The following is a 27,174-nucleotide window of genomic DNA, read 5'->3' as shown; positions in this document are numbered from 1 at the left end:
ATAAAAATCAAGCTCACTCTCAGTTCCAACAAAGTGAAATTTAATATCTACAGAAAATGTGGGAGAAACTAATTTCAGTCAGAGAAAAAAAAAAAAAAGCACACTTTCTCAGTAACATGACTTGAATATTTTGGTATTGTACTGGAGATCATTTCTAAATGAACTTTTTTCTGATCCTCATTTTAAAATGCAAAATTAATCTGAATTCTAGACAATTAAATTAACTTGTATTCACCATGTCCTCTTCTTCCTTGGAAAAAAAAAAATCACTTGATATTCTCTCCATGAACAGTATTTTTCAGTCTGCCCTTCTCTTTTGTGGCCTACAGGGGGCATACAGTGCACATTTTATGTTTATGAAAAGCTACAGCCTGGCAGTGAAATTCAAAATGTGCAAAACCACTCTCAGCATTTTTTTTTTTAATAGGAGGAATCCTCAAAATGCTCTTTACAGTAATATTTCCAAAAGGAGATACAAACCTCAAATGTTCACCTGCATTTTTTGAAGCTATGATTGTTTATGCTCCCTCGCCTTAACGTGTATACGCTAAAGTATATACAAGAACTTCAAGACTGTCAAATCAGTAATAAAAACATGTAGAAGGCTTCATCAAGAATACAGGTACAGACAGTATACCCTCTCTGACCTTTAAACAGTTAATCATAGGGGGCTGTTTTTGCTTCACAAAATGTCAAAATAAATACCAGCCTTTACAAAATTAAATAGATTCTGAAGGCAAAAGAATACGTTCACAATGTCTCACAGGTTTAAAATGGCATTTGAACTAATTTGTATGTAAAATCAGGGAAAGAAGAAATGAAGCTTTCTGTACTCAACTTTTTAAAGATCTTTGTCATTTTGTTTCTAACCAGTTCATAGTCTATACAAGTAATATGCATTCAGCTGTAGAATAATATGTCGCACAACTTCAGGCTAATGATAAAGACCGTATCACTGAAATCTAAAAAAAACAAACAAACAAACAAACAAAAACCTGACGGATTTTAAAAATTTAGAGATGTTACATCTTGCAGATAACATCCTAAGATTTCTAATGCCCTTTCAAATGAAACAAAAAAAGTTAATGCAATAACAAGCCCACGGATCAAACAGAAGAGGTGTAGCTTTCTGATTGATCTGTTGGAGCTGGGACCCACTGGGGAATGTTCAACAAACTGCAAGGAGTGTTTGTGTTAACTCATATATCGCAACTTTTTCAACACCTGACTCTGCTCGATTTTTTTTCTCTACTCCCAACAGTGTCCGTACAGATGCTGCTGTGATTTTCTTGTACAAATACTGAGATCACAACATGGTTATCTCATTATTTTCTCAAACACATTCTGTTTTTCATCGGTCCATCTATGCATCTATTTTCTGGAGCCCCAGCCTATCGCAGGGCAAACACAGAGAGACGGACAATTTTGTGTCACCAATCACCCTAACATGTACACCTTTAGACTGTGGGAGGAAGCCGGAAGCTTTGAACCCACCTGTAGGGTACTGGTGCTACTTTTTCATCCACCAAATTGACAATCACACTGACTATACACACACATAAAGTGTGTCCTACTTACAAGTTTGGCCATTCACAATAATGACATAATCAAGCAGTGATCTATACCTAATAGAAGACCAGCAAACTTGGCTAACGGTGGAGAAACTCCTTTGTCTACTGATGCTGTGAAATTAAATGGGACCTTCTGCAAAGCCTTGTTTTAAAAAGAAAATATACACCTTCCTAAAGAAAAACTGTGAGAAAACAGTCAAATAACGAATAAAGAAGCGTATATCAGACAATACTTCTCTGGTATATTGTTACTTTGAAAGTTGTTACAATGTTAAAGCCTGCTATGATCTGCACTGAGCATTACAACAGGAAACCTATTCATTACTAGTGAAACGTTCTGACATGGTGTGCGTCTGTGTGACCCAATAAAGGTAAGTACCACAAAGAAAACAAAAGAACTCAGCATGCAGTTAAAGGACTAGTGTCACGCGTAAGGCAGCTGAACATCTCGGTCGACTTCCCCGTTCAAAAGCTCTGCAAAGACGCTGCTCGACAAAGACGCTCATCAGAACAGAAGACAGAAATGTGTTAATGAGCATTTGGTGTTTTTGGCAGTTTCTTCTGTTTTTAAGAGCCACAGCTGTACAGCAGAAGAAGAAAGCGGTGTTTGAGGAGAGCGCATGAGCTTTAAGAAGAGGATAATTAAGCGAAGCATGTATACTGCTTCTACCAACGTTTCCCCTTGCAGTCAATGACACGCTGGGAGGATTTGGTAATTTAACACATGAGCAGCATTGATAACTTTGAGGAGATTTTGACAGGGCTGCTGGAGTGTCTCAATAGTTCCACTTGAAACATTTATCATCGAAATTTCTACTTTGAGGCTATTAGATATGCAACTTCATCATGAACTTCTTTAAAACTGAAGCTCTTCTTTCTTGCTTTCCTCTGTCTCTCATAATCATCGTCATCAATAATATCAATTATCATGCACAGTTTGTCCCGATAACCTACACATTCAAAGTTCATTACCCGCCCCGCCCCTCAAACTTCAATACAACATGCCACAGGGTACAAAACAAAAAGAACACAAAAGGAAAAACAACAGAAATCATCACCTTGACAGGTAACATAGCTTATAATCAGTCTAAGGCAAAAAGACAAACTAAAGAACAAGTAGTGGGTTAGTGAATTTAGGAGCTTTCTGAAAAACACTTTTCGTCCTCGTCCTCACCAGCCTTCGTCGTGGGAAACCCTCTGCACTCCTGCACGGCCTGATTTCCTGGCTGGAGTCTACATGGATTACTGACGTGGGGAACGTTACACCCTGAAGCTCTCTCCTTTGCCATCAATATGGCGCAGACGCAGATAAACATCAGTGCCAATGCCCTGCATAGACTGAATAGACAGAGAGCCACCGAGGTACTCCGCATAGGCCCTAGACGTGGGTAGGCCGAAGCCAAACCTGTACAACACACAGGCAACAGGTTTAAGGTGATTACGTGAAGTGACAGAATCACACCAGGCTGAAAGTGATTTACTGTAGGTGAAACATTAAGCTGCAGGTAAATACAGGCAGCCATCAGAGCTTTTACTGGCTCATAAAGAAGCCTACTGGAATCATCGAGACTGGATAAAATCAATACTCCTCTCTTATCTCTGACACAAACAGAAGTGCATCAGTAAAGAGCTTACCCATGCATAGGGTTAGACTGATTCCCACTGTTGGTGATGTTGTTGAAGAGGTTGCTCATGCGGGGATCCTGTGCACTCTCCTCAGCTGTGCTGAAGTGGTAGTCCATCACCTTGTCTATGATATTGTGAGGGATACCGCCGCCGCGATCCGAGATCCTGAATTAGAAAGAAATGGCAACAAAAACTTGTAACGATACCTTCTGTTACAGGAAGTCTCCCCTGCAGCAGTGAGGAGCGCACAGATTTGCAAAGGAAGTACAAATTATTGGTCCTACACGTTAAAAGAAATCAACTGGGCTGGTTTGGGTATTTGGTCATCATGCCTGGACAGGTAAACCTGCTCAGAGGCTCAGGACACACCTGGATTACAATTCTGGCACTCACCTGATGACAAAATCTATGTCGTTATTAGCGATGGTGACAACCACATCGGGGAGATTGTATGGGGTGTCCAGATGGCTCTCCATGGTGGCCCTGAAGATGCAAATTGAAGATCGATGTGACAACTGTACTCCCATTTAATAACAATCCAGTATGCAAAAAAAAAAAAAAATCTTTTTAATAATACTTTTGTTTTTCTACAGTCTGTCAATCAGAGGAGGCAAGAGCAAGTATTCAGCTCATTTAATTGATTAACTGATGCAATCCACTTTTAAATTTAAGTTGTGTGCTAAAAAGCAGATGTGTAGTCTAAACTACATACTTTTTCAGGCTTTTGAGCGAACAGTGAAGATTCTGTTGCAAACCTGTTCTTCTTGTGCATAATACTAAATTAAATTGTGCCAGAGCCACTGTTGTGACACATGAAAATCTCAATTTTTCCAGGTGGATGACACACAATAATCTTTCTAAATGCTGGTCCAATAGCCCAGTAAATTTTTTTTTTTTAAAAGGACCTGTGTGCACACCGACTTGGACTTGGCTTCTATGTCCAAGCTGAAATCAACAACATTCTCTACACTCGTTAAAAGCTACATCAAAAGAGCCAGTCATTTTCCAAACTGCACCCCTTCTCTCCCGCTGTTGCCCTGGAAACCATTAGCAACAGCTACACTGGTGCCAACATTAAGCCAGCTCCAGGGCTCACTCACACCAGTCAAACAGCACCAACTAAAATCTTCACTGCTCTCCCTCAATGATCCTTTATTGCCATCACATTATTGCTCATCTATTATTTTACTGATTCACATAATTTTTCACTGTCAGACAAAAAAAAAAAAACCCAGCCAAATCATTCAATATAACTTTATTTAACACAAGCTGATTTGAGGTCAGTGGACATCTCCGTGGGTGAGTGAGTGGTTAGTTTACCTCATGGCGTTCTTGAGGAGCTCTGGCAGGATGTAATCCAGAGGCAGAGGGATGAACGGGAAGCGAGCTGCTACGTGTCCGTTGATCCTCACCCTGGGCGAGTTACCGTACTGGTGCTCGCAGAGACGTCTATCAAACACCAAGAACATTTCTCATAATATTGAAGACTACAAGGTCAAAAATATATACAAATTCTCTGCCTCCACACAACGACTGAAATGAAACTGTTTCATGACACTTTTCTAAAAAATATTAATGACTTTTTTACCTGATTAAAAAAAAGGAGGAGGAGCCACACGTAGTGTAGGGTGTTACCATGGACAAAGCACTAAGTAAACCTCACAGTTATGGGAAAGGTGTTAGTTTTGTCTGCGTGGGATTAGAAACCAAAGCAGTGGACCTACTAATGCTGCTGGATGACAATTACAGTTCATACAGTTCATTAAATGGAAGTCCAATTTCATTCATACAAATGTTAAACTGTAACGACAGAGAACACGCTGTATCTCTGATTGTTTCTTTGCAAACTTCCTTTGAACTTGGTTAAAACAAGTCTATAAAAGGTCACTTGATTAGATTACCAAAGACAAACAAGAATGAGAGCCCATTCACAGCTCCACATGCCATTTCTGAAAGGTTATCTGATGAACTCTGGTTTGCCTCGGTCAGCACAGAGACAAAGTCACCGAAAGGTGAGATAAACTAAGCCGTACCAAACACTCACCTGGCAAAATCCACCCACTTCTCGATGATCTTTTTGGGTGAGAGACGTCTGCATATGATCCCAACAAAATCAGGCTGGAATGAACAAAAAAACAACAACGAAAAAAACAAACATTCTTTTTAGTCAAGTCTAAAAAGTATTTCACAAAATAACTAAATCCCCGCTGATTAATCAACACTGTTGGTTTAATTACACAATAGCGTTTACTTAAATAGCCACCTGCCAAAACAAACATGACGTATTTTATGCTTCCTTGTAGCTGAAGGTAAACACCATGAAACCAGCAACTTCTATTTGACAGGATCCTGTTGTCCCAACCAGAGATGGGCAGTAACGCGTTACTGTAATCTGATTACTTTTTTTCAGGTAACGAGTAAAGTAAGGGATTACTATTGCAAAAACGGTAATTAGATTACCGTTACTTTCCCGTAGGAACGCTGCGTTACTGTGTTACTAAAACCGTGATTTTTTTTGCGAGAATGTCTCATGACAGTGACGTAAGCGAGTCCGTGACAACAGCTGTGTGCAGATCAACAATGGATCATATATTGAGTGCCGGAGAGAGTATGAGCGTGCAGCGTTTAAAGCGTGGAAGTACTGACCTTGCTTTGAGTTTGATTCCATAAAAAGTGACAAAAACATTAGCGTCCGTTGTGCGTGGGAAGAAAACTTCTTTTTACAGCGAAAAAAACCCCCCTAAACTTCCAAGCAAGCACCGAGTGCGCAACGACGTAATGGGAAACTCACAGAGAAACTCGCGGATTCTTCAACTGACCGCTGCGGCACACCTGCACCAGGGTAAACCTCCGCCTACCCTACTCCTGCTTTACAGGTGAAAATAGAGCAAAAGGACCGCTAGTCTTTGATGTTATTTATTTTCTGCTGTGTTTTACTTGCATCTATTTGAAAGACTGAGTGTAAACACACAAAAAAAAAAAAATTTATGTGCTGGAATGTGCAGAAAATAGGTTTAAATGTTAAACAAATTTCTTCCAGTCAGAGAATGTTGCATATAATTAAATTTTTGCTTGATGCATAAAGTTAAAAGATTAAAACTGATTAAACAAGTTTTAAAAAAGAGACTTTTCCATTTGATTACATTTTGTATGATGGATTATGCAGATAAAAGTAGAATTGGGCTGAAAGATCTATCGCTTTATCACCTATTCAGGTTGTAAATTGTGTTTTTAAAAAGTAACTAAGTAACTAAGTAATTATTTACTTTTGAAAATAAGTAATCAGTAAAGTAACGGGATTACTTTTTTGGGAAAGTAATCGGTAATTAGTTACTGATTACTTTTTCTAGTAACTTGACCAACACTGGTCCCAACCCAACATTAATCCCATGTTTGCAGAAAAGCTGGACAACTATCACCTTTCCCCTTAACAGTTACCGCATGATTTGCTCTGGGTAACCGTCACCGTTCAGAGGTTTTCAAATCCTTTGAATAACAGTTGCACGTACATTATCTTCATGAAGGGCGAGATGGTGCGTGGCCAGCATTCGTATTCCCAAACGAGAGCACAGCGTTGTATCCAGGAAGTTGCGGATGACCATCTCATCCTGTGACAGCAAATAAAAAAAAGCAACTGAAACTTCACAGTTGAAACTAACTTATCAACTCTAACAGCTTTTGGTGAATCACAGCAAATGTTTTATTTTAGCTCTACCTCCCATAAAGGTTCTGACATAAAGATGTGATTTAATGACCATTAGAAAAGTTTCCAGGTTTTTCCTGTGTAGCTGCAAATGCAAAGACCGCCCTCACTAACTTCTAATGCAGCCCCAGTAATTTAGTTCTGTAAGCAGGCCTGAAATATGACATAAAGAGCCTCAAGAGTGACTCCCTGAAAGCTTTAAGGAGTAAAGAGTTAAAGGCAGATCAGCAGCTTTCTTAAGAAAACACATCATTGTTAGCTGAGAAAGCCTTAAATAGTCTTTCCAAATAATAAAATAGTGTTTAATTAAACTGAATAACAAACAAACTGACATTAATAACCTAACCTGTGCAGACCGAGAGTAAGTTGTTTTAGTAAGGAGTCATTTCCAGCAAATGGTGAATCAGGTCAGTCTTAGTATCTCTGTACCTGGATGTGTCTGCGACACTCCCTGAAGCCCTGTGCCAGCATTGTGACCACATCCTTGTGGTCGTCCAGCAGCTGCCGCACTAGTTTGCAGAAACGAGCCTCCACGTCCTGATCCTTGATCTGCAAACAGAGATGCTTCACACTAAACCCGAGAAACCCGACGTTTAAAGAAACAGCCTGCTCTAAGAAGAGCCTTTTAATTATTTTGGATTTTATATTTATTCTGGCTTGAATGACTCAACGCTTCATGTTTACCTGCTGCACTGATAGAGTCAGCTTCAGTGCAGCAACGGCCTCATACTCAACACTTCTACTGCACAGAGATTTTTTTTTTTCTTCTTTCACAGAAACGCTGCTTCCATTTATGAAATTGTCCGTTTCTTTCACGACTAGAGCTTCACATTAACGGTTGTTTAAATCCATAAATGGTGTATTGAGAAATAAATAAAGAATGCACAGGACCAGTGACTGAGAATCAGTCGAGCAATTCTGTGCAAACCGCTGTCATTTTAAAGCCACCAATGAGAGAATTCAAATGTAAAAGCAAAGCAGGTTTCAGGCATACAGATAAAAGCTGGGTGAGCGTGACCTGCCTCTGTAGCACAGAGATGTTTTTAGACACTATGATTTCCCCTGAGAGCTATTGTAGTATAGGTGACTCCAACCCAGAGTCACATTATCTGATCCTTTGTCTCTGTAGTTTCCTCTTAAATCTAGGGACCTTTTATTTTTAGCTAACCTTGCGTCTGCCTCATCTCTTTAGAAATGTGTTTATACAAGAGAACAAGAGGAGTCTGAAAGTCTCAGCACAGTACAGTGTTTCCACGCTCCATAAAGAAGGCACACACCTTTATAGGCACTGAAATAGGTGTTGTTTTTTCTTAACCTGACAATGTTAGGGTTACTTATCAGATTTAAGTGTTTACATTAACACAGAGGAAAACATGTTCAGCCAGTTTGAAATCTCCAATCATACATGTGCGAACACACTGAGCAACTGGGTGTACTCGTCTGCTTTGTCCAGACCTAAAAAGAACAGAACACAATGATCACTTTGCTACTGCATGCAGCAGTCAGTGAGACAGTTTGGCACTGATAACCCAGGAAATGCATTACATCTAGCAAGCAAGGATGACTGTGATGGAACACGTGTTATAGCCCTGACAGTACACAAATAAATACAAACAATAATCAGTGTCGTAGAAAAGCTACAAATCCTAAACTCGATAGCAGAGAAGAGTTATCCACTAACCTTCCCTCTACGACCTTTCAATGCCAAACAGAATGATTGGCGAGAAACAGATTTTTATTGACTCGAACAATGCATACGGCTAATGTTTCATTAGTTTTAATAACAGAGTCACGGCTTGTTTACTACTCAAATGAGCCAATCCTAAAGCGGCTGCGGGCAGATTCATCACACGTCTCGACAGGAAAAAGGTTCACACTTCCTGTTTTTGCTCATGAGCAAACCCACTCCCTGAGAAATAAAACTTGAAATTGTGACCCGTGTTTGTGCGCGTGTGTGTTTACTGTTCGTGTTTGAGTGGGTCGGGCACTCACCTCTGGAAAGTCACTGAGCATGTGATAGGCTCTGATATACAGTTCATGCTGTGAGAAAAGAAGAGAGATGCGGGCTATGGTTAGACCGGTTTCTCTGTGATCGTTCACTCAGCCAGAAAACATCACACCACAAGCACTGTCCCCCCTGACTGGGCCTCACTGTGTTACTGACAAGTCCATGTGAGGCTTACACGTGGCAACTTTCTCCAAGCATCAGTGGGATGAGTTTTCTGTTACTTGCAGAGTTGAGCAATTTCTCTGAATCAGAATTCTGCATAAATGACTAGACTGGCTTATTAAAATCCATCTGATCATCTTGATGTGCAAAAGTTGGAGAGTTAAAATCAGTTCCAGCAATTATTTCACTTCTGATCAAAGAGCTAAACAGTGAAGGTACAGTCACTCCGACATCACAAGTAGTGGCACAGAAAAGGAGCTTTTGCTTTATGTAATCGACACAGAGCGGTTCCGTGATACCAGAAAAGGAAGGAATCTGGGTGAAAGTTCACCAGCAACGAGACATGCAGAGGCAGCGAAATACTCAAAGTGCTTGCAGGGGAATTAAAGGCTCAGCGGGAACAATGACAACAACAATTCTTTTGGTGTCAAAGAGTCTGTTATATCCAGACACATGCGTATTTTTCTCGTTAAGTTTTTGAGATCTATGTATAAAGGAGCTTTAAACCTGACCTCTGTCTGAAATTGCATCTGAAAAACTAAACAGCCCTGCAAGATCAGAATCCTGCTGATGTGGACAGTTTCTGCTGGAAGAAACATTTCCCATGAAAAATTAGGAAAGTAGAGAATGACAGCATAGTCATTAAGTATGAGTTATTGATATGACAGGCCTAAGTCATGTGTGAAATAACAGTATCAAAATTATTTACTGGACAGGGTGTGGCACTGATGTCGTTACAGTTAATCAAAAACAACCTTGCCTGCAAAAAGTTTGGAAGACTGTCAGAAACTTAAATAAAACAGTGTTTTCGATGTCATTTAAACCCTATTTATGATTTAAAAATAGTACAATGGCAAATATTACCAAATCTGAGAAATTGCATTGTTTCAAAATATTTTGCATTTGGTGCCAGAAAATCATTCCAAAGTAGTTGCGACAGCTGGCAGGAAAGTGGAAAGTGGCAGGAAAACAAACCACAATTAAGTGCCAAAAGGCTCCTCGAATGGCCACATGAGGTTGTTTCTGAAAGTGGATCAATCTCCATAGACTCCTGTGTTAAAATGACCAACTAAACAGCCCCGGAAAGCATCCAGAAAATAAAAGGTTTTGTGGGACTTTTTTCTGCTTCCTACATTTGGATACTGTTGAAGCTAACCGTTAAGGGCACGGCAGCTTAGACTGACAGGTGTGCTGACACCTTACTGCCTGCGCTCACCTCTGCTAACTCAAATAAGTGAACTGAACCTCTCCACTGTGTTTGCAGTGTTGGTGCCTTCTGAAGTTTTTTTTTTTAAATGACAAATAATAAGACAAGCTTTCTGATAATGACCATCCAGGCAGCCTGTGCTTCAGTTTTGTGTATTTGTCTGTTACTAAGCACCACTTATGTGTTTATAAGCATGTTTATGATGCATATTGCAAACCAAGCTTCCTAAAAAAAAACCAAAAAAAAAAATAAAAAAATCAGATGATAACTTAAAACCCCATCACTTTGTCCAAATATGGGAACTTCCACCTAAAAATGTCAAATGTGCAATTTGTTGCGGTAATATGCAATGCTCTTCCTGAAAAACAACATCTGGGTGGCAGAAAACAAAACCTGCATTTATTGTTCAGCATTAATAGTACCCAGGACAGTTTTACTACAAACCTGAATACAAACATGTGCTTTCAAATCACAAGCTGCAGCTCCTGCGTCAGCCATTGATGCTCTTTATTTTAATAAAAAAACAGAACGGTACAACATTCCTGGTATGACCCATCTTTACAGGATATGGATATCCCATAAAGAGTCTACAGGTTGTTTGATGTCACCATTATGTGTATAAATAAAACCCCTCCTTTCAGTTCTTGCAGTCGTATTTCAGCTTGGTATTGAACCATAAACCTGCTGTACCTCTTAATGCACAGCCATACCTCCCTGTCCACTCTGACGGGAGTGGACAGGGAGCATCTTAAGAGCGCTTTCTGTCAAGACTTTCCTGCGCAGTATTGTTACTTTCTATTTATATAATCAGTTACAGGGCCCACTTCCTGTATAGCTCAGCAATCTGTAAACTGTATTTGGGTGTGTCTGGAGAGCTGTGCGCTTACCACTTGCAGAATCGTGGGGTTGCAGCCAATAATGAAGGGCAAACTACGGAAACCCTTGATGCGATGAGCGATTCGTACAGGCAGCTCCTTGTGGAGGTACTTGGCACTGCTCTGTGAGCGTAGAAACACACAGAAATAACAATGAAGAGTCTCAGAAGTCTCATTATTGTTACACTTTACAGAAATCCCAGCACGGCTGAAATATTTACCAAGATGTGGTGTCCATCGGCAGACTTCCCAGAATACAACAGGGTTGCTAAAGTCAGTCGAACAGAGGCCTAGGGAGAAAGCGGCACATAAAATTACACACACAATCATAACAGCAGGGTTGAGATTGTGTTTTAGTTTCGAGTGTGCAGCCGTAAAAACACACATGATTGTTATCCACATAAATGACTGGCTGTTTAGCCTGTGACAGATAAAGTCCTTCAGGCAGTTCATGCAGATTTTTAGCTGGGACACTGAAGGACACTCCATACTTGTCTTAGCTGTACACTCTGGTCCAGGTGACGAGCAGAGCTGAGTGTTCGCAAAACATTACGAAACATTTTCACTGCGGTATATAATTTATATTCAGAAAGTCCATAATCTGGCCTTCCAAACTGCAGTAACTCAGAAAACTAAAGCATTACTTTGTGATTGTTTGATGGCGGTTAAGTCTACCCAGACACAGAGACCTGGAGCTGTGAAAGCAGAAAAGACAGCTGTCTTTATCCAATCACTACATTTCTAAAAAGTCACACATGTAAAAACATTAGCAACTTTTTTTTGTCTGTGAACTTATTTGCCTGGTCGTGAAACAAAGGTTCCTGAGACTAAAAGCTCTGGGCACTTTGAAAAAACTGCAAAAGTGCTCGGAGCGAAACATCTAAAACTCAGCTTGTTATACGCTCGCTGCATGACTGTGTGTTTTATTTCCTCTCGTGAGGCCAAGCCTTCAAAAGCATGCACCGATGTCGAAGGCAGGATATGGATGTACAAAACAGCACTGCTATTTTGATGTGCTTGCAGCAACAATGATGCATTTGCTTAGTGTATTATTATGTTCTCATTTGGTCCATTTTGGTGCTGTAGATAATAGAAAGAACACATGAAACACTCCCTTCATATCTGCACACACAGAGCCTGAAGCAGAAAAACTGGTCTGCAGAGAAAGTTGATAACCAGCTTCGTGATACCTGTTATCACTGACTAGGCCTGTAGATTTTGTTGACTCAATTTGTTAAAACAAAGCCTTAAGACTGTTAAATCACAGTTCTGATAATTGTTTTAATTTAACAAAATGCATTAGAAAGAAAAGACGGTGGCTGCAGCAGACACCCTTCATTGTTTTAAATGCAATTAAATGTTAGCACTTCGCTCTTCTCTACACACAGCCCACAATTAGCTATCCTGTCTGCTAACGCACTGCCAACAGAGAACCATGTTCAGCGCATTACAGCTTCAACATCACCTAGACATCGTTGTTAGACTTTCTTGTAAGAATACGTTTGTTTTCAAGAATTATTTTCCATCTCTATATCGATTAGAATATAATCAGATTTAAAGAAAAAATTATCGATAGAAAGACAGGGAAGATATATATCTCTCAGATAAAGTCAGTGTCTGACAGTGATAGTTAGTTACAGAGGCTAAGATGGAGGTAAGTCACTGTGGTAAAGCAAGTCTAACATTTAATACTGTGCTCAGTCATCACTGACTAATGTATGTAAACTTGCCACATTATAAAACCTTACAACGGAGCCACAACTTCACCAACCACAGGCATGTGCACTATAACAGTGCACATGCATGCATGCAATGTTACGGTGTGCTCCAGTACTTTATAGCACTCCAACTCTGCTCACCAGCTGGAGCAAGTCGTGGCATCAGCTCCAAAATGGATCCGAGGGTGCCACAGCGAGATGCCAGTAGCACAATCTGAGCTAGCTAGAAAGACAAGAACACTAAAGAAATGGTTCATGGTTTGGATTTCCTGTTGAATCACTGCAGTAGCCTGATTAAATCAAACATACTACAGTGTGATAAAAAACATAAAAACTGTAGTAACTGTTAGAATAATGCATCTTTAAATTGCAGGTCCAGTCAATAACATTCATTCACACCCCACAGTAAGATGCAATTTGCAGGTGCACAAGTAAAAAGCATTGTGTAAATACAAGCAGAATGCACAGCTGTATGCCTGGTGATGGTCTACAGATCTGGGAACAGATCTCAAGTTAGAACCCAGGATAAATGGAGCCTAACAGGCACACCTAAGTCAAACAGGCATCAGTTTTATAAGCTCTAGCTGTGTTTACCCCAAAAGGACACTGACACTCCAGTGCTAAACCGACATGCACAAGTGGAGAATGTACAAGTGGAAAAACACTACTCATTGCTCCAGGATCTAAATGCTAAGTAATGTCAGTGCAGTCCTAATGTTTGCAGTAGGTCCAGTGGGTCCTACACCCGCAGGTAGGACCCACTGGAAACAACAATCTGCTGGATTGGTCGTATTACATTATGTATACTGATGCAAACATTAAGCCATCGCATCGATATCACTGTACAAAACAATAACATTTGTCTTCCGTAAAGTGAAAATGTTGTCGTTGGGTAGTGTTTTGTTTCAATATTTCAATTCCTTCCTCTTTTTTGCTGTAAGAGTACTTCTTATATTCACTCCAGTAAGTGAGTAAGTAAGTAAGTGAAAAAAAACTGAAGAATGTGACCAAAAAAACAAAACAAAACTGAGCCAGGAGGAAGAAAAGCATCTATGCTATTTTTATTGGTAACAATAACAATAATAATAATAATACTAGTTAACATGGCGACATTCATTCAGGAGTTGTGTTTTCTTTCTTTTATTTCACTTTAAGGCAAAGTATTTTAGAGATTGGCAGAACAGATTGTTAGACTTGCTTCTCATTAACTGGGGCAACGTCAGCTCTGCTCCATCGCTGAAACTTTACACCATCAAGTCTCCTGTTACTGGACAATCGTCTTATGTCTATAGTGTAGCTAATATTACAATTTTGCGTTGGCACCTCGTCTGGTCCGGTAAACATCAGCGACAGCAAAGAACCGACGTTATAATTTGTCTAGAAGCTCAGCAGGCTGCAGATAAATTTACCCGGGCGTTGCGTTCAGGTCTTCGGTACCGGGCATGTCAGCCGCTTTACATTATTACTGAATTATTATTATTATTAAATAGACCATTATAATTCAATACACTATATGACTTAAAACAACAACAACAACAACAAAATAACAGAACAAAGCACGCTCTTTTCTTTTGCTAGAGGAATCTCCGAAATATTAAAGGAAAATTACAAATTACAACTACAGACACTGCAATGTAGGTGACAGCTTTATTCCTCTTATAGAAGGAATTCGTTTTTAAGCTTCTAACTGACAAAACATTAGTTCTGAAGGCTAAAGCACTGCTCTTTTAAGTAGCAGCATGTCACTGTTTTTCCACCTGCCCCTGAACGTAGCACAACCCTGCCGCAGCTAGCTACAGCTAGCTTAGTTACCCAAGAGTTCTGAGACCTTTTCAGGAGAAAAGACCGGGAACCCGTCACATTTATTACCTTTTCTGCAGAAGAATCTATTGCAGACTGGTTATAAAACGACGTGACAGTCTTCGACCGCTCTCGTGCCATCTCTGAATATCCCTGCATCGAGGACGTTGACCGAAATCTCTGGCTCCCCGTGCCTGCCAGCGGCGGTACTGTTTTGGTGGCGGGGGCCAGCAAGAAGGTGCCGAGCCTCGGCCTAGCTCTGCTGGCTGCGCCGCTCAGCATCTCAGCCGCTACACCCGCCAGGGCCAGACGCATCTGGAGATGAGCTGTGTGTGCGAACAGGGCTGCCCTGCTCTCATACAAACACGGAATATCACAGTCGCTACGAGGCCATTAGGGTCGCGTCGTACTAGAGCACAAAGGCATGTATCTCTGAATACAGTTGCGTTGAGGGTGCAGAGAGGGCTTTGTGCGCATTGGCCAGTGGGGAAGAGAGCTGGGGGAACGACATGACAGCTCAGCCAATCAGTCCACCAGAGGCGGAGCGAAGCAGCATCAACAACACCCCGGAGCCCAGAGTCTGCAAAGCCCCCCCGCAATGTACTGTTCTGTACTGTACTGTACTGGAGGCAAAGCAGGAACAGCCGATTGTCAAATTGCACCAGTCATAAGTTTTATTGGCCGACTTGAGGCTGAAGGGGACATTTTAACATGTATGTTACTTGTGAATCGTTTATGCAGGTAGAATCGAGCTCAGGACCATTAATTAGAATGCCTTTTGCTACTTAGGATTTTTCCTGTTTGTTGAAAAAAACAAAACGTGGTTCAGGGACCTGCAGTTAGTGTTTGCTGTGTGCCTGTTAAGAAGTGAAAAATGCAAATCCCACAAGTTTCACTTCCTGTTAAATAAATGTAAATAATGATAGAGAATGTCCCAATAATCCGCCCCAAGAACCACGGATTGAACCGCCCAGCCTCTTGCCTTTTACTGCCACCCAACACACTTTGAACCCAATCCTCATTGGGGATCCTGTATGTGGTGAGCCCACAGAAGACCCTGTCCCTTAAGCTCCTTCCCCAGACCCGGCCCAAGAGTGCAACTCCAGTAACCCTAACCCCCTAACCCTAATCCAGAGTAAACAGGTCCCTTCATTTATTTATTTTTTTTATCTTTCATGGTACCCTCATCCAGGATTTGCCTTGGGAGACCCTACCAAAGGCAAAAGCCCCCTGACAACCCTGGGATCTTAGGATACATAGATCCCAGAAAATAGCTTCCTCCAAACGGTAGATCGCTTCTTGCTTAGAGATAGGGTGAGGAGTTAATAAGTAATTTGGGAGGGAGTCCCAAATGAGTTTTCCAGGCATGTCCTAACAGAAGGAGGGCCGAAAATAGGTGTCACAGGATAGGTGTTAGAAAATGAAATGATGAATAATAAAGAATGATGTGTCATCATTGTGTAGAATTTTTTCAAACTACTGGTGAGAGGGCACTTCTTAATACCTGCTATATTTCAATGTTAGGAAGATGACTAGGGCAGAAACACTGAAGGTGAAGAGAAAGACTCCCTCGGTCTTGTTTTGCACTCATATAGCCTTACATGAAGTGTGGTTGAATTAATACAAAAGTGCATTCTTTCTAAACTGTTAACAAAGGGACTCTGCTGACCTATGAAGACAAAACAGGACAAAAGTCTGAGGTAAAAGTTTGGACATCCTGCATGGTTGGATAACCTGCTCAGTAAAACTTGTTTGGGGAAGTTTTTTTTTGTAGCAGCAAGTCTTTTGATTCTTGTGTAGAGAATTTACAGCCATCCCTGCCAAAGTCTTGGGTTCCCAGGAGTCTCAGAACACCTTTAGGAGATTTCCTATTATTGTTTAGGTTTGTGGACCGGGAGAGTCACGTCAAAACCTTCATCTTACACTTTCTGAGCTGGTCCATTGTAGATTTTTCATAGTTTTGGAACATTTTCTTCTTTTCATCTTTGTCTTTTACAGATACTTCAATGTTTACTCCTGGAAATCATTTGTGTAATTGAATCCATTCTTCCTTGTAGCACCAAAGTACTCCCAGTAAAATAAGCTGAGTGGTTCTTTTCATCTAATTTTTGAACCCCTTTTCCAAACATATGATTCTGTAATGAAATCTTCTGTTTTTATTGTTTGTTTTTTAAGCATATACATTACTGGGCACAGTGGGTAGCAAGCACCCTTCAAGTAAATTCCTTCCAAAGAATGTAGTCTGTGTTTTCAGAGCTAAGGAAAAAACAACCATGCCAGCCACCAAGTGGTTAAAATGAGAATAGTCAATACCAGGTACAACAGAACAACCTGTTTACATCTTTGCTGTACTTCTTAAGAATTCAGACATTTGATTCAACAACAGAATACACTTAAAAGCCAAAAGCAGTTAGAAGCAAGCTAAAAACTTCTTTAATTAAATAAAATAAAAAAAACAGTCCACTTTCAGCTTTAAAGCATAAAAACACAATAAGCACACTGACATGAGAAGTATTCAGAAAAGTAAATGTTGCAGCAGTTTCACTCTTCAGTGTTATCTGATCATTAAAAAAGTAGCACAGGAAAATAAAAGCCTCAATCATTCACATTCAAAAACTATACTTATCAACAAAGCATATATTTCAAAAAAGAAACAAGCCGCAGACTCTTGACGGCTTAAATCTGAATGAACCAATTTAATGTGAAACATGAAGTTTGTTACAGTGAAAATGTGGATAAACTGTAGCCCTTAAAACATCCTGCAGACACTGAGCAGTCTTATTATGTGGAGTCACAATCTGCTGTGTGCTAGGACTGCTTTTTCTGCAAAAACCAGGTCCTTACTGGTGGAAACAAGGGTGATGGAGGGGTGAGACCTTACCACAACACATCATTAAAGTTAGGAATAATTCTTTGACACGAACTCGTGACCGTTCTGACATTACACACAGATCTGCTAAAAAAAGTTTAACAAAGCTTTAACTAATTCAAGTTAAACTTAAACCAGCTAAATGGCTTTGTTAATGTTGGGCTCGCTTGTACTTTTACACTGAAGTTTGCACATCCAAACTGTGAAACTGTGCCAGGGAGTAGAAACAAGAAAACAAATTCAGTCATCAGCTGAATTTTGAAGTCCACGGTTCATTATTGTAACCATGTAGATCTAAATGGAGCCGTTTCTGTCCATTCTGGACAAATCAACGGATAATTCTGTCACAGTCAAAGTCACCTAGCTATGATCACCTATAACTCATAACAGCAGCAACTTTAAGTAAAAACAAAAACATCTGAAAATTACAGTTTTATGTTTAAACTCCACATAATACATTATTGTGTAAAAAAAGTAACAGAGTTCTTTTGTTCTTCAGTCTGTGATGCTTTTAGATGCTGATGTAGCATCAACACTCGCAAATTATGAATGTGCACATTTTCAGTAATGGGGCACACTCAGATTCTTTATGGCTGTGCAGTCCATGGTTGCTCAGGGCGACTCCTCTCTCTTCCACACTATCACCATATTCTTGTCACTAAGGGCAACTAGATAGCATAGCTCAGGGTCCATGGCTACGCTGTTGATGGAGGGGCCTTCTACCTTGCCGTGGCCGTTCTTAACTGGGGTCGGCCACTCCAACACCTGCCAAAAACAAACAACATGTTAGTGCTGAGTGGAGAGAAAAGCGAAATGCATCTGAAGTTTAGGCTCATTACACGCAGCCGACGTGAAGCTTTGGAAGTCTCAAATCACTAGTCTTTACATTTCATGTGCAGGCTGAAAGAGGCAAGCAAACTGAGCTCTCTTTAAAGAGTGAAGATGGATAGTGACATTTATTTCATTGAAATGTAGGTTTAAAATGTCTCCATCCTTTACGTTATCTTAATGGCCTGCACAGGCACTCCTGTGCACGATAATCCTGTGTTTATATGTGAGAGCTGGTCATTGTGTAATCTTCCAAAATGAAACAAAAATCAACTACACAGCTCAGATCTCTCATATTTATGGTGGTTGCACACATCTGTTATCAGAGATGCAGACAAAATCTGAGGAAATTATGCTGAAGCTAAAATAATACTTGAATGGCCCGTGTTTATCTATTGTAAGCTTCCTGTGTGCATTCCTGTGCACGTGTATTTCTCTAGGAACAACACAATTAACTGCTTCTGCAAATTTAAATGTCTTGTGAGTGCAAGACAAAGAAACTCTCTCTTTACGGGACTTCAGTGGATTCACACATGAAGGACAATGTTTCAGCCCAGTGCTGAGATCTGGGTATGTTGTGACATCACCAGAAATCCAGCTGGAAAACAAACAAGTGGGCGGATGAAGCTCCATGTGTTTTCACTTTTCAGAGCTAAGATTGTGAAACAACTTTAATAAGACATAAAAGTAAAAGAGAGCAAAAACAAGGACAACGAAGGAAAGTATAACTGATGATTAGGATAACGTTCACTAATCTGAGAGTTTGTTTTGTCTGACTGCAACTACCTCCCAGACTAATTTAATAGACTCATTTTTAGGAAAAAAAAGAACAAAAAAACAATCGATATTTCTCTAAACAAGAATCGTAAGAGAAAGCTACTGTCTGAGAATACAGATACCTCAGTGGGCAGTATGGGTTTCCCAGTGTGGAAGCTGTTTTTCTGGAGGTTGGGGATGTGGTATGTCCATATCTTGCCTTTGTCATCACCGCACACCATGTAGGCTTGACCTAATGATAGGAATGAGAACACAGAAAAGTACACGTGGTGAGTATCTGTGATGTTCTTGGTCTAAGCACTAAAGTAGTTTTTTCACAAGTTACTACCAGGAACCTTTAAATGAACTTTAAAGTCCTTCAGGTCATTAGCTGTCTGCATTTCAAGATCTTCTAAATTAGTTCACAGCATAGAGTGATTGAGTTACATCAGCTGTCCTCTCTGTTGTTTCAGAGCTGCAGGTCTGAGTGTGTGGCTTCGGTGAAGGTGTGCACTCATCTATTTGTGCTTTAGAATGTTTTATTTATCTGATTCACCACAATCTGGAGGGTTAAAATCATAACCCTGGAACGTAATTTAGATTGTAAAGTGAAAACATCCAGTTCTACAGTAAAGCCGACAGTCAGGGCAACTATGGAGTGGCTTCAGACCCAGTCTGGACTGTCCTTCTGTGTCCCAGCTCCCAAAATATCTGTGGTGACCGGAAGATGGCAGTTAATGAGCTTACTGCCTTTGTCTACACTGATGATGACCTGAAATGACGACTGAATGTTAAATGCATCAGAACTGATGAGATGAGGTGAACTTACCAGGACAGGTGTTGAGAGCCAGGTAGGGAATCTGAGTGTTGGTCCACTGCAGCTCAGCCAGAACCACAGCACGCACTGCTTTGCTCTTCTTGTCAGGCCGCTGAACCTTGGTCCTGCTCCAGCTCCACAGGTAGATGCAACCATACAGGTAGTTCTTGGATGCTATCATAATTGACAGAGCGCGCAAAAGATTAGGAAAAAAAATGAGAAAAGGGAAGTCAGGAATAGTAATAAGCAGGAGATTTTAAGCTAGACAATTTTATTTATGTAGCACCAATTTACAACAGAAGTCACCTCAAGGCGATTGATATTGTACAGTGAGACTATGACACTACAGAGTGCCAGAGTCAGATCCTCAAACTTAAATGAAGTCAGGACCAACCTGGACTGACTGCCAACGCCAAGCATCGCTGAAAGGTCTAATTATATCCAGCATGAGTCAATGTTTCCAGCTCAGAGTGGCATGTGTTTAAAGGCACTGTAAATAAAACTACAGTGGTATTGTGGTACACTTACCCACTATGTCATCATTAAGAAAACTCAGGCCGTCCACCGTGTGGTAGTCATGGTCTTTGTCTTCCTTCTTGTATATGGGGAAAGTTATCTCCATTTCCTTTGACCTACCAAAGAGATAAAAACAAAAACACTGTAATTGTTTCTGGGTGGGCCACATATGTATTCATAGTTTTCTCATTAAAACATCAGTGAACAGATATAGTGAGCCAGTATAGTCTAGGTCACTGACTGTCACCAGAATAAAAGGTAGACTGGGAGAGATTCAAATCTCACCTCTTACTGGTGTTGTTGGCACCGAGCTGTGTGTTGTAGCAGTGCAAGCCGTCCTCACAGGCAGTCAGTAGGTGTGCACTGGGAGCAGTGGGGGGCAAGCAGATGTGCAGAGGGGTGGTACCGATTTCCAATACCAGCAGCTGACTGGAGGGTCAAACAGCAAATTTTCAACATCACAGTCTGAACCGTTCATCTTAATGTCAATGGTAGCAGTTTGAAAAAACATAAAAAATATATTTAAAAATGTATTATTGATAAACAGTTATATATTTTAGAAAAGTCAGTACAACAGATGTGATCTGCTAAAGAAATTGCATCGCAAACACTTTTCCTGGCAGAAAGACTCACACAACTTTGAAGTTGTACTGGCTGTCCACCCCGCCGATATCCCACATCAAGATCTTGTTGTCGTACGATCCCGCTACAAGACAGAAGTTGAGGCGGTGTTACTTTACAAGTAACCCACTTTAAACAAGAGCAAATCAAACTATGTAAAGCCCACTACTCTAACAGGTGAGCAAATTATTGCTAAAGCAATATCAGTGAGATGTGAGGACTTAAGAGCAGGCATAGCTAAGAATACAACTAGAACACAGAGACAGGAGTGTCACTTTCCATAGCCAACTGTTTACAAACGGCATCAGATCCCTAAAACCTTAAAAAATATATCTAACAGAGAGAAAAACATGAGCAGAAAACAGTCCAGCAAACATTCAAAGAGGTGGTAATAATTCCTAACTGGACAATTACACTACATCAGATCACAGCTGAAGCAGAGGTTGATATGTAAACAATGGTAAATGATTACAACAGACATGGGTAATCACCTCGCTATTCATTTGTTTTCTCTTTATAAGTTTAAGCCTGACAAAAGATTTATTTACAAACCATCTGATTCTCTGTCAGAACTTTAAACTCCCAATTTTTATCCATACTCGCTATTATGGTTTGAGTTTGTGTAATTAATTACTCACTGAAGAGGAAGTTTCCCTGCTGGTGGTTAAATCGGAGGACAGACAGCGCCTTTCGGCTGGCTCTGAACTCTCCGTAGGCCACGTTGTTTCTGGGATGAATCAGTTTGACTATCCCTCTCTTCCCACCGGCTGCAAGAATGCTGCAGTGCTGCGCTGAAGCATTGCCTCCTCTGGACATCAGCACTGTAGTCCAGGCCAGGGAGAAGAACTCCTGGTGTAAAGGAAAGCAACAGACAGAGAGCTTTATTGTTTTCTTGCCATTATGAACCAAGTATCCTACGAGTCTGAGCAAAAGACAGAGAGAAAATTCAGGTTTTTAAAGCCTAACTACTGCAGACTAATCCGAATAAATGGAGCATACCTCCCCGGGAACTTTGTACTTCTTCATCACCATCCCCATTTCACAGTCAATCAAACAGATAGAGTCTCCTCCACAAGTAGCGACCAAACGACTTCCTCCAGCGTTGCCTGTTAATAAAGATAAAAAGCCTGAGTTTAATCCCACATTTACAAAAAACAACAACTTTCAAATCTCTTTCTTCTAATCCTTAAAGCTTTGTTTGACTTGGAGATGCCCTGCAACTGTTTTTCAACGTGTATTCAAACAATACCAGCAGAATCAGGCAGTGGCTGGAAAGCACAGGCCCACAGCTGGGTGGAGAAGTCCTCTAAGCTGTCCTGTTTGCTGTGGCACTGAAGAACATGGAGCGGCTTGAGATGCACCGGCTGTTGGAGGAAGGAATCATGAGATGGAGAAGGGAGATAGGGGGAGAAACTTTAATGAAGGCACAATCTGATGATACCTATAGTGATGCTACCAATACTGATGCACACAAAGCTCGAGCAAAAAAAAAAAGAAAAGTGGGGGGTTCACAGCTATTTTGACAATAAACCAGGTTATTAGACAAAAGAAAAGACCTGTTGGAGCTAAATGAAAAATTAAAGAAGAGCCAAATTACTAAAATTCATCAAGAGGGGACATATGTTCTGTACCAGCTGCCAGATGTACAAGTCTGCATGGAAACACAGACTAATACTGCCACCTACTGGCTGTCTCAAGATACATTTTGACTTCAGGTATGTTTTTTCCTTTTTTTTTTTTTTTTTTTAGATCTTTTGTCTTGGGAATTCAGGCAGATCAATTTTCCAGTGATCAATGGCATTGGCAGCAAATTTCCTGAGAATCTGACTGGCCAGACTAAAATTTAAATGACTGCATTTAGCAAAGAAGGTATATTTCCCTTACCTGTGTGTCGCTGCGAATTTCTACTGTTTGCAGCATGTCAGCATCTCTCCGTGAATCCTTTTTGCCCAAACTTTCCTTCCGTTTCTTCTGAGCATCATCCTCGCTGGTTTGCTGCTCTTGAAAACTTCTCTTGGGTCTCTCTGATCTCCTCTCTCCCCTGCTCGGGGTAATGGGAGGCCGACTTGTTTTGCTGGGGACATTCCTGATTGTGTCGATTGGATCTTGTGTCTGAGGCTTGAGGCGGAATCTCGACTGGCGTGGACTGTCTGAGGCTGCAGAGGCTGCGGGATCTGTGCGAGGCTTTTTGTGAGGCCTCAGTCTTATGCTGGTGTCTATAACTGATTCAGTTTGTTTCCTCTTTGCGGGCTTCGAGACATCCTGTGTAAGACGAAGCCACTGTATGAACTTTAAATCTTCTAACATCATCATCAGCTGACTACAGAACTTTGGATATAAAAGCATATTCTGGACTAAAGCAGAGACACTAAGTAGGAAGCTGCTGATCTCTGGTGCAACTTCATTAATGCAGCAATATTTAGTGCACACAATGACTCACAGAGTTATTTTGAGTGCCTGTAGACTCCACGCTATCAACTTCTTTCTTTGGTTCTGTCAGTGAGAGAAGATACTCCTTAGCTAATATCCCCACCTAGGATCCAAAGGAGACAAAGAAGAAGTTATTAAATGTAACAGAAAGCAGCCAAAAACAAGTGCTAAAGCACTCTAAACTTACCCTCCACCTGGTGAAGTCACTGACTGAATTGGGCCCAAATTTAACTTGATAAGAAGCAGTGCTGACAAACTTGCTCTCCAAGACATCTATTTTCTCTGCTGTGATGGGATCAGGGAGGCAGAAGCTATTCTCCCAAAGAGCAGCAATCTAAAATAAACAGCAATAGTTAGGACAGCGATTCCAGGCTACGTGATGAAACGTAGGCCAGAAGTTGTTTTTTTTTCCAAAACAACAGCTGCTAAAAATCATTTTTTGGTGCATGTTATGACTTTGTACAGTATCAAATGCAGGAACATTAACACCAACACCATGAAGTAGAGCAAAATAAGATATTAGTTCCATACCCTGGTCCTCAGATTATCACTGTAGACATAACGCAAGTGGTTGGCATAAGTACTGACATCTTTACCGTTGTAAATCCTCAGATTGGGCAGCAACACCATCAGCTTGTAAGTGTCACTCACCTGATAACCAAAAGAAACGTTAACAATTAAGTCAGTGTGGCGGCATTTTATGATGAAGGGACCTAAAAAAGCAGTCTCTCTGTGAACACTTTCAAACATACTGTACATTTGATATGACTGTGCAAATGTGGAAGACACTGGAGATCACAGCAAAAAAGGAAAAGAGTTTAATTCCTCCATTATTTGCAGTTCAGTGAATGATTTATACTTCAGAATTATTATGTAATTACTCATTCTGATCACTGAGCTGACAAAGATCATATATATTTGTTGTGTGCCAGCTATTTGATCTTGTTTATGAGTGGCAGCCAATCAGAAGCAAATGATGAAAATGAGCGGAAACCATTTTTAAAAGAATTTCTCTGCTAATAATACAGTTTTCATTGGGGCACTGGGATAATAAGAATGCAGGGATGTGTTTTGCTTTATCATATGAATCACCTAGAAAAACAACCAGATCCTACAGAGGAGCAAGGATTTCCTTATTTCCATTTATCATCTGCAGGATAGTGGGGGCTGAAACTGTGTCTCTTTCACAGTGGGGGGAAAAGGCTGGACAACAGTCTATCTTAGAGTTGACACAAAAAAGAGCCATTCACACCTACAGGACTTCATTTCACATCATCAGCATGTGTTTGCATTGCAGGAGGAAACCCTTAAGACAGAATACACAAACTCAGCAGACAAAGGCCTGAGCTGGCTGAGGGAGTCAAACACATGAATATTTTATTGTCATGACAACTGATGCAGGGTGCTCCCTTGCAATGCTAACACTAATAATCAGCTGATATGATCATTCAGCAATGTGGCCTGACTCAAATATTTCTCCATGAGCCAAGCCAGACAGCAGTAGGTGTAGATGTATGTGATTTTATGAAATACTGATGACAAGTGTCAGTTATAACCTGTTCATGTATTTGCCATTTGTGCTGTAGCTGCAAAGAGTGACACTAAAACAGGAGTGTAAGGAGAAAACAAAGCGATGTGCTCACAGTGATGTAGAGGTTGCCATCCATCCTCAGCTCTTCTACGTTGCTTAGCGAGTCCAGAGTGGTAACGTCCTCGATCTGGTTGTCGCTCAGGTCCAGGAAACGAAGAGCAGGAAGCTCCAGGTTCTTGGGAAATTCCTGCAGCATGTTTCCAGAAAGATCCAACTTCTCCAGAGACTGGAGACGGGACAGCAGCTTGACAGGTAGATCCTGAAGCTTCAACCTCATCTTAGACAGGCTGAAACACAAAGAGCACCAAAGTTAGTGTTTCCATGGGGTATGAAATAAAATTACATATGACACCGTTTAGTGATTATAGTATTACATCTATAATCATTTATTTAAATCTTATTGCATACACACAAATATCACAAAAGTATAAAAATATTTCCATTAATTCAATGTTTTATTCCAGTTTTTAAATAGCCAACTGGAAAATGTCTTTGACTATTAGGGCCTTAGCTGTTTATGTGCACTCAGCATTGGTATAAATGTCATGGTCATTTAGGGCTTCATAATTTCCAGGGTGGAATGAATGGATACATTTTAATTACTTTAAAAAAACAAGAATCATCATAAAAATACCATGACAATCATGCCCATGATGAGTGGATGTAAACTTGTCACCACAACTGTAACTAAGCATTACCAGTTTACTTCAGTGCAACTTTAACAGCAAGACAGCAAGACACCTACAGGGCATAATAAGAAGAATAAGAATAAGAAGAATAAGAAGTCCTTACTTCAAAGTCATGATTTGCTCCAGTTTGTTGGCTTTTGGAGAGGCTTTCTCCAGTAAAAGTTTCTCAGTGATTTTTTCCATCGCTTATCTGCAGGAAGAAGCACAATTCAGGAGTGAAGATGGCAAACTGAAGCTAGGGCTGAGAGAAGTGTCCTCCTAGTTTGTTTATATTGTCAATCCTGTTCTAATCACACAACCAGAGCACCGCCCACATGGCCAAAACAAACTGACTACATCAAGGACTGAAACTCCGTAAAAGCTCTTTAAGAATATAATTAGATACAAACAATAGGGTAAGGTCTGTAACTGCTTTAGAAGGCCTGATTAGTAATCAACACCACTGATCAGCCTCGAGAACAATGAAAATTCCTGTGGATGAGAAACGCTGTAGTACAGACAAAGACTTAGAAAAGTAGATTTGTGTTTAATATTATTACACAGATATTGTTTACAACTGAGCTTGTTCCACTTGTTTTAGCTGATCTAATTACTCTTTTTTGGCATTTTTTCCATTTAGCAATTAAAATCCCCTCTAGCTCCTCAGCATGATGAATCTGTTAAAGAAATGGAAGATTTCCTCCAAAAACAGTTTACAATAAATTAGCGGCTATTCAACAATAACAGGCTAAATGCGATTTCATAACGCGCTATCCTTTAAGTAACGTTATCATAACGTCTATATAGAGATCCATACATACTAAGGTGAGGAAGGATATTTCACTTAAAGAAGATGAGAAAGTGTTATATGAGAATAAGTTTGAGTTTCTTCTAGCTAACCACGTTGCAGTGCCGACAGCCGTATATATCTCTATATATTTATATTTCTCGGCTACAAACACAAATAACAATTATTGGCTTAATTAGAGCAAGCGTTAGTGGTTTTGATTTTATTATTAAACAACTTAAAACTTGCCAATATCTGTGATTAATATCACTTACCAAACACTTGAGCGAACTCAAAACACTCTTGCCGAAACCGAGCTTTCCCGGGGAAATGTTACGTATATCCGGTGGGCGTGGTTTAAACACGAGATTGTTTTTACAGCCTGGGTTTTGCCTGCCAGGCACTAACCTTAACCCTATGACAATTGTACAATAACTTAGTTTTTATTAATATGATTCTTTTTCATTTACGTTAAGCACATTGAGTTTAAGTGTAATTAAAAGTGCTGTATAAATTAAATTGACATTGATTTAAAATTACGTTATTTTAAGTTCTTTGGATCACAAAGAAGTGAAATAGTATTGACATTTCATTCCAAAAAGCCATCATCTGAATATTTTC

General features: G+C 40.3%; 2 protein-coding genes across 2 annotated transcripts; both read right to left on the bottom strand.

The window, feature by feature from the left end:
* Positions 1–19: 19 nt before the first annotated feature.
* Positions 20–15,135, bottom strand: bckdk (branched chain ketoacid dehydrogenase kinase). Its single transcript, XM_086309403.1, has 11 exons — positions 14,740–15,135; positions 11,374–11,442; positions 11,165–11,275; positions 8,893–8,940; positions 7,330–7,449; positions 6,707–6,805; positions 5,242–5,315; positions 4,518–4,646; positions 3,591–3,680; positions 3,207–3,362; positions 20–2,976 (listed from the first exon to the last, which is right to left on the bottom strand). Exons 1-11 carry the CDS (start codon positions 14,983–14,985, stop codon positions 2,832–2,834), a joined length of 1,287 nt encoding a protein of 428 aa, XP_086165529.1. The 5' UTR covers positions 14,986–15,135; the 3' UTR covers positions 20–2,831.
* A 1,713-nt stretch (positions 15,136–16,848) lies between these two features.
* Positions 16,849–26,877, bottom strand: lrwd1 (leucine-rich repeats and WD repeat domain containing 1). The gene is made up of 16 exons (XM_086307551.1): positions 26,829–26,877; positions 25,891–25,977; positions 25,151–25,385; positions 24,039–24,158; positions 23,695–23,841; positions 23,518–23,610; positions 22,962–23,339; positions 22,327–22,441; positions 22,077–22,183; positions 21,716–21,926; positions 21,090–21,162; positions 20,742–20,885; positions 20,469–20,572; positions 19,953–20,114; positions 19,267–19,376; positions 16,849–18,304 (listed from the first exon to the last, which is right to left on the bottom strand). The coding sequence occupies exons 2-16, from the start codon at positions 25,968–25,970 to the stop codon at positions 18,152–18,154; spliced, it is 2,232 nt and encodes a 743-aa protein (XP_086163677.1). The 5' UTR covers positions 25,971–25,977; positions 26,829–26,877; the 3' UTR covers positions 16,849–18,151.
* Between the last annotated feature and the right edge of the window lie 297 nt (positions 26,878–27,174).

The sequence above is a fragment of the Aulonocara sp. 'chitande type north' Nkhata Bay genome, linkage group LG10 (genome assembly GCF_057382095.1).
Source record: "Aulonocara sp. 'chitande type north' Nkhata Bay isolate Kocher_YH1m ecotype deep benthic linkage group LG10, A_spYH_male_GT1.1, whole genome shotgun sequence".
Lineage (NCBI taxonomy): Eukaryota > Metazoa > Chordata > Actinopteri > Cichliformes > Cichlidae > Aulonocara > Aulonocara sp. 'chitande type north' Nkhata Bay.
The sequence above is the reverse complement of the archived record's forward strand: the minus strand, read 5'-3'. Positions and strand labels throughout refer to the sequence as shown.